At 34.6% G+C, this 12,208-nt stretch overlaps 1 protein-coding gene across 1 annotated transcript in view; it reads left to right on the top strand.

Moving 5' to 3' along the window:
• The window catches only part of LOC129807757 (chitin synthase chs-2), a 56,695-nt gene that overhangs the window by 30,791 nt on the left and 13,696 nt on the right, over window positions 1–12,208 (top strand). The window contains exons 7-9 of the mRNA XM_055857230.1: window positions 4,405–5,915; window positions 9,365–9,554; window positions 9,899–10,075. Of these exons, the coding sequence (XP_055713205.1) occupies window positions 4,405–5,915; window positions 9,365–9,554; window positions 9,899–10,075 (1,878 nt within the window). The remainder of the gene's footprint in view (window positions 1–4,404; window positions 5,916–9,364; window positions 9,555–9,898; window positions 10,076–12,208) is intronic.

Genomic DNA, 12,208 nt, shown 5'->3' with positions numbered 1-12,208 from the left:
ATGAGGGACACAAAGGGCTCTTTTGAGCCTAGTTGTCCAACGCCAGTCGAAAACCCCCAACAATCTACAATCTAATGCCCTAGACACACTTACGACTAAAGTCCAGAGACGACTAAGCTAGTTTACCAAGATGTTTCAAGTATAAGGTGGGCCAAATCGAAGTGCCAGTGACGTAGATACTTTTACCCGACTGGTACAGTGTTGACAACTCAGATTTGTCAAACATTTGTAATAGAAAAATAAGAATCGAATAATTTTGCATAGATTAATTAATTTTCTTCATAAATGAAAATATATTTATTGCTCCTCGGCTAATGAACTTCAAATAAGTATAATATAATGAATTTTGATTAAAAAAAAACCTTTTTACTAATATGACCACATTGGGTATGATATTAAAATTGCCTGCGATAAAATATCGCCCATATATGCCATTAAACTCAATAATATCCTTAAATAGATTTTCCATTGTCAAATTTTAAAATTTAATCTTATGAACAATTGAATGTGTTTTACCCGTTTTACTACAATTAAGACTACAATTATCAAAAAAGGTCACGTTTTAATCCAGAATAGAAATTATTAGAATAACGCAATTGATTCTCAAAAATTTCGAATATCGTAAATATTTTTCTCTCAAGTATTGCGATATTCAAAAAAAATCTCGCTAAAGACGAGAAAATGCCAATTTTGTCTTAATTAATTCCCCTCGTTGGCAAAACTTCATAAGGTGATGACATTTTATAGGTTTCATGGCATGAAAATTGGTTAAAAAACATAAAACAAATGTAAATGTAAAAACAATTGATAAAAATTAAGTAATATAAGATCCAAAATAGTCGTAAAATAGTACTGAAGGAACCATAAGTTGAGAATTCAAATGTTACCTTAAATTTCTTCTCTGAATTGCTCTTGACAGTTCTAAAAAAAACACATACCTGATACATACGTAAAGATATCAATTTTAGAGGAAAATTTTAGAAAGTGTTGAAGAAACAATAACTTAATAAAATAGCTTTTTGTTAATAAAATCAATGAAAACTCATTTTAAGATTTTTCTTGTTTTTTCTTAGTTTAACACAAAACAAAAAATGTGGAAATCTTAATGGGGAAATGGATTTAATGAGTCTTTAAAACTATTTTAGAAGTCTTACGAAATTAAAGAAAATTAATATTTGTTTTCTGTTGAGAATGTCTGAACGTTTGCATTTTATATCAATTTGGTATTCTACGTGATTTTTTTTGCTTTGAATTCCATGTTATTTTACTTATTCTGAGTTTTTCCAAAATATATGAGTACTGAATGTTCTGACACATTTGTGATTTGCTCATATGGTGTATGGCGTGTATGGTTTGCCGGGTTTTGTGGAAATAATTTTTGTTCAGTGGAATTTTGTGGCAAAAAAAGTATGAGAAAAACAGAAACATCAAATATTAGTTTAATTGATAAAAATAGTCATTACTGTTAACAATTAAACTAATAATTGAGATATATTCCTAACATTTTATAGAAATGTATTCGCATAAGATTTTGGCGCGAGTCACGAACAGCTGATTTTTGACATAACCTCCAAAAAGTATCTACGTCATTACCACTCCGATCTGGCCCACCTTATTACTTTGTTATTTGTTTTTATTCATCTTGCTAGTTTACAGCCAAGTCAGTTCCTGACACACTACAAATGAGGCTTAGCACCAAAAAACATAACTTCCCTAGGTTTTTATGCAGATATTTCTACTGAAATGCACTAATACTCCTCTGAAAATGAAACTATTTGTAACATCATGTCTCAGTACACGTCCAATAATTATTGTTATTGGCAATTATTTGTGAGGAGGAAGCTAACTCGCGACTTAAGCCAATTTTGGCTATTCTAGTGAATAATTCTTGTTGTTATGCGTGAAGTGTGAAGTAAATTTAAAAGTAGTTTCATTTTCAATGGACTACTAGTACATTTCAGTAGAAATATCTGTATAAAACCCCAGGAAAGTTATGTTTTGTGGATACCAGCGAATTCTAAGCCTCATTTGTAGTGTGTCAGGAACTGACTTGGCTATGAACGAGCTTAGTCGTCTCTGGACTTTAGTCGTAAGTGTGTCCAGGACATAACACTCATAGATCACGAATATCATATGCGCTAAAATTCGATTTCTGTGACTGGCCCGTACTGTCTCGGCCGTCATATACCCATTTCTGGAGAGAAAACGGAAAGAGATATCGACAAGAATTTTTCGGCAAAGGTTCAATAATATCGATAGGTGGCTAGATGTTGGTGATGCCAGATTCAAACTTCCTCCCTTCCGCTATTTTGAAACATCCCCAAATTTTGTTTTCTTAATAATTCATCGCCTATGGCATGGATCGGACTCAAATTTTAGTATGTTAAGTCATTTTCAGACTAAAGGTTTTGCCCATAGTTACTAAAAGTTTTAAAATCCTAAATAACAACCAATTTTATTGGTTTTTCAGACTCTAATGGACTATTTACCCTTAATATCCAATTCTAAGTCAAAATTTTCCAAAAGTCTTAACTAATAATTAATACCAATTTTATTGGTTTTTCAGACTCTAATGGACTATTTACCCTTAATATCCAATTCTAAGTCAAAATTTTCCAAAAGTCTTAACTAATAAGAATTTAGAGAAGTTGAGTCATATGACTAAGTCATAAGTCTGAAGACCCTATTATAGTGTAGGGGCGGGGTTCAAATAAATTATACACAAATTGTCTTTTTAATTAAAAATATTTTATTTAAAATTGATGTGATTAGTACAAGAGCCAAACTTGAACTGACTCAGTTGCGGAGGAAATGCTTAGCTTAGCAGGATTCCTCCGCACCAATTGCAAGTGCCATATAAAAGAATTTGCTTATTAATCAAATATTCGCGAACTCGAATTTGATTTGAATCGGCTCTCGACAATAGCTGGACACAAGAGTTTTCAATTAAAAAAAATATACTTAAGCACCCCTGAAACGAGCTATAAGGGATAGGAAATTGAATTTTGAAATGTTCATACCTTCCGCGGTCTAATTGTTAATCGAAAGCTCTCGTTAAAACTCTTCTGGATACCTCAATTTCATCCGATTTAATGGATTTAATATCAGGTCTGATTAATCGAAAAATCGATTTTCGAAAATTAGACGATGCTTTTTGATTAAATTTTATTCTGAGATCGAGATCCGTCCCTACTCCACCTCAATGTACCAACCCTTATTATATCCAAATTGACCGGACTCTAACGTTTATTAATCGATTTCAATGAACTTTTTTCCTTTTTTTGGCCTTCTGTACTCAAACAACTCAAACTATTTAAAATAGAAAATGACAAGTGATAACCCCAGGATAAGCTTATCGTAACTGGATTTTTTACAGAGGACCTCGGTCCTTGGTGTGCTTGCAATTCAGACTGCGTGAAAATTCGATTTTGAATTGCATTTTTAAAGTAAAGAATCGCATCGAGCCAATTTTACCCATTTCGGCCGACAAGAACAGTTCACTCTACGCGATTCTTTATCCCCAAAATTTAACTCATAATCGAATTTTTACACATTCCCAAATTGCATGCACTCCGAGTTTGCCTGTAAAGAATTTCAGTTAACCACAAGCTTATCCGGCAATTTTTATATTTTAAATGAGTTTAATCCATTATAGTATTATTATTTTAATTAGCTAGTCCATTGCCTCAAATTTCCTGTAAAGAGTAATGAGTCAAATCCATTAGGAACTTGGAAAAAATTGGGTTGTCCGAAGATAGCGAACATTCCCTACCGCACTTCTCCCTTATATTTTAATTGCCGCTACGACTTTGCATTATTATTCAGTATCCTCTGAAATAAATTTGCGATGTCAATACCACAGGCGATGATCTGAAAAGTTATGCATTATTTTTTTTTGGAATGATGTTCAAAATGAAAGAAATTATTGTTTTTTGCTCTGATCTTTTATCTCAGTGGACGTTATCACACTTGCACATTAAAATTTTAATGTGATTCACATTAATTGTCGCTTGTGAGCATTCAAATATGTTATTTGTGTCTTTGAGTCACTTAATATTTGGGGTTTTTCTATTTATTGATAAAGAAGTGGATTTGGTCTGCAAAAATAAGTTTAAATTTACCTAAAGCATAAATATTTTTCACATTAAAAAATTAAAGAGAAAATCGCATTAATTTTTCGCATTAATGCTATAAATCAATTTATATCAAATTTTGCGGGCCAAGTCTACCTTTTTATCAACAAATAGATCAAATTTTGAATATAAAATGATTCAAACACACAAATTACACATTTGGACTCTCACCAGCGACAATTAATGTGAATCACATTAAAATTTTAATGTGCAAGTGTAATAACACAGTTATGTTAAAATTTTTGGTTGAGTGCAAAAAATGCTTTTGCAGGACAAAGATCGCATAAGACACAGAAAACGCTGGTCTCAAGTGATGTACATGTACTACTTATTGGGTCATCGGCTCATGGAATTGCCCATATCTGTTGATCGGAAAGATGTTGTGGCTGAGAATACTTATCTCTTGACACTCGATGGTGACATTGATTTCCAACCCAGTGCAGTGACTCTGCTGGTGGATTTGATGAAGAAGAATCGCAATCTTGGTGCTGCTTGTGGACGAATTCATCCCATTGGATCTGGTCCAATGGTGTGGTATCAAAAGTTCGAATATGCCATTGGTCATTGGCTGCAAAAGGCAACTGAACACATGATTGGATGTGTACTCTGTAGTCCTGGATGCTTCTCACTGTTCCGCGGGAAAGCTCTGATGGATGACAATGTGATGAGGAAGTATACAACAAGATCTGATGAGGCTAGACACTATGTCCAGTACGATCAGGGTGAAGATCGATGGCTATGCACTTTGTTGCTTCAGCGAGGATATCGTGTGGAGTATTCAGCTGCATCGGACGCCTATACACACTGCCCGGAAGGTTTTACAGAATTCTACAATCAACGTCGCCGGTGGGTGCCTTCGACAATTGCCAATATCATGGATTTGCTGACGGACTACAAGAGAACCATTAAGATAAATGACAACATCTCTCTTCTCTACATCTTCTACCAAATGATGTTGATGGGTGGTACAATTTTGGGTCCAGGCACGATCTTTCTTATGTTGGTCGGTGCCTTTGTGGCGGCATTCAAAATTGACAATTGGACCTCCTTCTACTACAACATTATACCCATTATCCTCTTTATGCTTGTCTGCTTTACGTGCAAGTCCAATATTCAGGTGATTGTGGCTCAGATACTGTCAACACTCTATGCATTGGTGATGATGGCAGTGATAGTGGGTACGGCACTTCAATTGGGCGAGGACGGCATTGGAAGTCCATCGGCTATATTCTTGATATCACTATCGGGGTCATTTTTCATAGCAGCCTGCCTGCATCCGCAGGAATTTTGGTGTGTTACTGCTGGCATTATCTACCTCCTGTCCATTCCGTCCATGTACCTCCTGCTCATTCTCTACTCCATCATCAATCTCAATGTCGTGTCTTGGGGCACTCGTGAGGTGGTGGCCAAGAAGACCAAGAAGGAGTTGGAGCAGGAGAAGAAGGAGGCCGAAGAGGCAGCAAAGCGTGCCAAGCAAAAATCACTGCTGGGCTTCCTACAGAATGGCGTGGGGCAGAATGCTGATGAAGAGGGAGCTATTGAGGTGTCTCTAAATGGGCTGTTCAGGTGTATGCTGTGCACTCATGGGAAAACCACCGAAGAAAAGGCACAATTGTCCCACATTTCTGAATCTCTCGATGCCATTCAGAAGCGCCTGGAGACACTGGAGAAAGTTGTCGATCCTCAGGGACATCATCACCATCACCATCGTCGACGAACAACTTCTGCCAGTTCGCGCGAACACCAACTTGGCTCCGTAGCAGAAGGCACGGAGAATGAAAGGTACAGTAGCATGCCAAATATAGTAAAGCATTATTTCGTCAGTTAAATCAGCATTTGTCGTAACTTCCTTTTGACAACTTTTCAGGAGACGAAATTTTCAGTTCAGCTTCATTTTTCTTAAAAATGAGCCACGAATGCGATACTTTTGAGTCAAAATAAAAAAAGTAGCACTAATAAACTGTAAGTTAACTCGAGAAAAACTTTATAAAATGATTTAAAAGCTGAGATATTGAGATATATGTCCGATGAAACACAATAAGATTTTATCGTAACTTTCATCGTTTATAGAACCGTAACTTCCAATGTATGGACATCTTGGAAGTTACGACAATTTTCAAAAATGCATTATATCAAATTCAATGACTCTAGTGATAATAAGCACCATTATTTGACTAAATTAATCAATTAAACTCTTATCCCTGTCCCTAAAAGCTTTAATTTAATAAATTTTATTGAATAAATTTTGCGTGCCGTGTCGCTTTTTTTGTTTTGAATTAATGACAGATGGGCAGGGATTTTCCTCACTTTTTTCTCACAAATATCGAATTAAAATGATTTAATGTTGCATTATTCGCACTGTCTTTGGATATTTGGAAGAGTTTGTGAACGCTTTAATGAGAAATTTTACATTTTTGCTGCAAATTACAAGCCACGCAATCGAGCAAAAGAAGTTACGACAAATGCTGATTAGAGAAAATTTTGTATGGAAATTTGTCGTAACTTGCCCAGAAATGGAAGTTACGACAAATTCTGATAAATTTTTATTAATTAAGGGCACTTACGATAATTTTTGTTTAAAATAATTTTTAATGGGCTTATAAAAGTTTCTTTTTCTCAAATGCGTTTAATAAACAAAATTACGCCGATTCTAAATATGTATATATCCCGAAATCGCAAAAATGAAGTTACGACAAATGCTGATTTAACTGACGATTTTGTTCCAGATTTTTTCAGTCGAGAGAAATTAAACTTATAAAATAAATCTTGATAGGGTGGATTGCGAAAAGGGAGACACTTAAGAAAAAGTTCAATTTCAAATGCATTTTTAAGCCGAATAAATATTTATTATTTTCATTTAATTTATATCATGAGATTCCTTGTGAAATATTCTAACAGAGTCTTAACAGTTTTTATTAGAATTTTCAATCAATTAATTAGAATATTCAATCAAATTAAAAAATAACACATTTTGAAAAGATGGACAAAATTTTGGAAAGTTGGACAAAAACTTTTGGAAAGTTGGACATACTGATATTAATAACAAAATATCATACGAAATATGTAGAAAATCAAATGTTGAGGGTTTTCTCTGTATTACTTGCACATTTGATGGTTATGCTAATCCCTCCTTTATGTCCGGGTAACAGTTGAGGAACGCTAATTACCAAAAACTTCCTGGACGTCCAACCAAAAAGATTTTTTAACAATAATCCGGTGATCGTCGGATGGGAAATTTCAGCCCAGAATAAAAAACTCTTCTTCCCAAAGAAGAAGGTGCGTATTGCATCGAAAGCAAAAAATCAAAGTCAAAAATTATTACGTCGATTCCTTACCATACAACCAAAAAGAGGTTCTGTAAATTTCACAGACGCCTCGCGCTGTCCAGCAATTACAGTTTTAAAGCGAATGCAATTTTTAGCACATTTCAATTCCCCATCCGCCTAAGTCATTTTCCACTTGCTTTGGGAGTTCTGTAGAGGCTCCTATTTGTCTTTCTCCAGGAGTTTTTGCGATATTTACTACCCACTCTATCAGAAAAAGTGGTCTTCGGAATCTGGAAATCTTTGCAGCCTTTTCCAGGAGATTTTCTCCTTATCAGCTGCTAACTGCTGTTGCAACTATTTCTCCGGATACTTAAGGATCTTTCTCTTCCTTGTAAACATGATTTCACTGCACAAAACCACGAAATTCATTCACAAAATCAACTTTTCCAAGATTTCAAAAAAAACTTGTTTTGAAAGCAGCACGAAATTAAATCACTTTCTCTCTTTTTAATGTAATATTTCACAAATATTTTTTATTCACCTTTTAAATAGATGTATGTCCTTCGATTTTCACACGGACGTAATAATATTTCACAAATTATGCCTAAAAATCAAACAAAACACTTTGATATTTTCCTAACACCTTCCATTAGAAACAGGGAAAATGATAACTACCGTGTCAAAGGTTATGAATATCACGCATGTCCCAGCGAGCACAGTTAGCAGAATAAAATAGGATTTTCTGCATTTTTTTTTTGCTGAATCGGTCTGCTGGCCAATCAGCAGCTCTCGAACAAAAAAGTGCTAAGCAAATACATGAAAATGGCACTGTTTAGCGCTCGCAGTGGATGATGGCAGAACTAAACACTGACGATAGATGGCGCCGGGAAGCATTTAGTAGCAAATTTTCTCTTTCATTTTTTTTTCTTTTTCTCTCAAAATGTCAAAATGGACTTGGAATTTCCTCTGAAATTATTTATCAACTTGGGGGATATTATAATCACGATTTTTATTACTTATATTATTATAGGAATTATGCTGCGGTATGCTGTCTAAAGAGAATGATCAAATAGGAGTATTAAACATACTCCCGACCAAAAATGTTGCATTTTTTAGTGAATTGCGTCATGATTTTCCCGAGAAAAAAAAATTATTTTTTTCTGAGGAAATATTCAGTCGGGGGTTATAAAATTATTCATTATTTATGAAAAATATGTTTTTTCTTTTGAAAAAAGCATATTTTTCTCAATTTTCGCAATTAAATATTGGCATCTTTCCTGGAACAGCCATCGATGTATTATGCTCACAGTCGGTCACAACTATTGTAATTGATCTTGAAACAGGATTTTTCTACTTTTTTTTAAACTTTTTTATGGTAAATAAAGTTGCAGATGCATTTAAAAAAAATTTGTGAATATCTAAAACAGTGAGAAAATTTCAAATGTCCCAAATTGTAAATGGTTCCAAATTACCTCATTTTACCCTAATTCTCTTTGCGTTTCATAAAGGGGCAAAATATGTTTTGCCGGTAAAAAAAATTAAAGTTAATCAGATATTAGATTTTGGCCAATAAAAACTAAAATATTTAAATAAATGAGCAATTTCAGGAAAATGAAAAATTTTTCATATTTCACTTGTCTAAACTTACGTTACCTTTTTTACTGGTTTTATTCTTAAAAATTTGGCTTTTTTTATAAAACATTGAAAAGAACTTGAAGTCTTAAAAAAGAAAATAAATAAAAAGAAAAATCGTGTTCTCGTATTTTTTTAAATTTTTTTTGTTTAAAAAAAACCACAAACAGTCTTAATTAAAATGTTTTTAAATAAGTACAAGCTTAGAAATCTAGAAAAAAAAATATTCGTATGAATCCTCCACTACTTTGAGATCTACCCTGTAAAATAAAAGTTTCTCATGGAAACTTTCAAATACCAGAATAACTATCTAAATTTATTGCCAATTTACAGTGAAAACAGCGATTCAGAGTCATCCACTGTGCAGCGTGAGGAACGAGATTTCCTCACAAACCCGTACTGGATCGAGGACCCTGAACTGAGGAAGGGAGAGGTGGATTTCCTCTCTAGTTCAGAAATTCAATTCTGGCGCGATCTCATCGACAAGTATCTCTATCCGATTGATCAAAATAAGGAAGAACAGGTATTGTCACTTTTTTTTACTATCATCTCATCATCATTGTCTCAAATTTTCAGTACTATTTCTCTGAGTGAAATATTTACGATTGGGTAAGTCTTAAAAGTGGAATCATCATATCAATTTCATGCCACAATATCTTTATCTCTTTCATCAAAAGTGCATTTTGTGATTGCAAATTTTAGAAAGCGATCACTGCTTAGTTTGTTTTTTTTAGTAGAATATTATCTGAATTGTTTGATCTCGAGGATTTTTTTTTAGCTCGAGAGATAAAATTGGATTTTCTTTCTATTTTTTTTTCGTAATAATGAAGCACCTTTCTTCTTCCAATCTCTTTTTCCCACAAACAGGCCCGAATAGCGACTGATTTGAAGGATCTGCGGAACAATTCAGTGTTTGCATTCTTTATGATAAATGCACTTTTTGTTTTAATTGTCTTCCTGCTGCAATTGAACAAAGATAATCTCCACGTGAAATGGCCCTTTGGCGTGAAAACAAATATTACATATGATGAGACCACTCAAGAGGTAAAACCACAAGGGATCACAGCGCTATGTCGTGATGATTGGGCCAAGATCGGATGAAAATGACAAAGGGGTGATTCATAATTAAAAACCTGTGACCATTTCCTGAGAAACGTTTTGTGAAACCCTTCTAAACTTTTAAAAAAGTTTTGCGAAATTCAAGGAACCTTCAGATTCCACAATCGCAAAATGCAAGAAGCCCTCAGATGATTAAGTGAAGTCTATGAAATAATCAAAAGATTTTGTGATTCCCGAAAAACCCAGAAAATTCTATGAGAAATCTAGATTAATTTTTTGGAAAAAACCTAAAAAAAATATTTCACGAAATTCAAAAAAAAACTCAATAAAATTTGCCAAATCCGTAAACTCCTCTTTAGGTTTCCGATCAAAAAAATCTTAGAAGGATTCGTGCAACCATAGATATCTTCAGAAAGTTTGTTCCGGAAAAACCTTCTAGGAGTTTCGCAAAACCAGGGAAACCTTCATAAGATTTCTTAGGCCCTGAGAAGTCTTCAGAAGGCCCCAGGAACCTAGAAAATCCTCAGAGGCTTTCGTAGATTCTAAAAAGATTTTAGAAGGTTTCGTGGACTCTAGACATCAGAAGAATTCGTGGAACGCAAAAAAAAACTTTCTGAAAGTCTTTATATATTCGAGAAATTCTTAATAGATTTCGTGGAAGTCTAATTATCTTCAATTACTTTGTGGAACCTAAAAACCTAGTTTCGCCGAATCCTAAAAGTCTTCAGGTTTCGGTACCTAGGATGCCTTTAGAATGTTTCGAAGATCCTGGATTCTTTAGAAGGATCCTGGAACCTAGTAAACCACTAAAAAGTTTCGTACAACCAAAGAAATCTTCAGAAAGTTTCTGGAGTCCTTGATATGTATCTTCGGTAGGTTTGTGGAACCTAAGAACCCTCCTGAGAGTTTCACAGAACTCAGGGGAGACTTTCAAAAGGTTTAGTGGAATCCTAGATATCTTCAATTGTATTGTGGAACCTAGAAGCATTTTGGAAGTTTCGCCGAGCTCGAAAAATCATTAAAAGGTTTCATAGATCCTGAAAAGTCTTCAGGTTTTGGAACCTAGGAAACCTTTAGAGAAGCTTTCGGGGATCCTAGAATTATTCTGAAGGTTCCTGGGACTTAGAAACCCTTAAAAAGCTTCGCGCACCGGGGAAATCTTTAAAGAATTCGTGGAATCTTAGAAAAATGTCTTCAGTAGGTTTGTGGAACCTAAGAACCATTTAGGGAGATTTGTGGAACCCTAGATATCTTCAATATTGTTTTGTGGAACTTAAGAACCTCTGTGGAACTTTCGCCTAACCCGAAAAATCATTAAATAGTTTCATAGATCCTGAAAAGTATTCAGGTTTCGGAACCTAGGAAATCTTTAGAAGGTTTCGGAAATCCTGGAACCTAGCAAATCGTTAAAGTTTCGTGCAACCAGAGAAATCTTTACAAAGTTTGTGGAACCCGAAGTGGAAGTTTGTAGATAAGTATCTTCAGTAGATTTGTGGAACTTAAGAACTCTTCTGGGATTTTCGAGTAACCCCGGAAACCCTCAAAAAGTTTCGTGGATCCTGATAAATCTTCAGATTGTTACTGGAATCTTGCAAACCCTCTGAAGTCAGGATGTTCGTGTTCCTAGGACTTGAGAAACCTTCAGAAGATTTCATCTGAATGTGTCGTGGAGTCCATGACATGATACTCTCGAAAGATTTATGATAACTTAAAAAAAAAACTTTAAGAGAGTTTCACAAGGGCCGATAAACTCATAGAATTTTCCGGAAAATCTTCAGGTCTCACAAAATCTGAGAAACCCAAAACCTTTGTCAGGGAGATTATGTAAATGGGTCACCCCTCCAAAATGAACCGTGTGACAATAAAAAGAGGAATTTTCGCGATCTTCAATGATCAACGATATCTCTGTCTGTGATCCCGTTCTCAATTAGATTGAACTAACATATTTTTTCTCTTTTTTTCTCTCCTCTCTCTTCTATGCGTGATGATTTTCTCATTCCGCATCCAAATATCGGCGAATGCAGGCCAGAATCGCCAGAGATCTGATTGAATTGAGAAATAAATCAGTGTTTGCATTTTTCATGTTCAACGCACTTTTTGTGCTAATCGTGTTTCTGC

The sequence above is a fragment of the Phlebotomus papatasi genome, chromosome 1 (assembly GCF_024763615.1).
Source record: "Phlebotomus papatasi isolate M1 chromosome 1, Ppap_2.1, whole genome shotgun sequence".
Taxonomy (NCBI): Eukaryota; Metazoa; Arthropoda; class Insecta; order Diptera; family Psychodidae; genus Phlebotomus; species Phlebotomus papatasi.
This window is presented reverse-complemented; position numbering and strand designations above follow the sequence as displayed.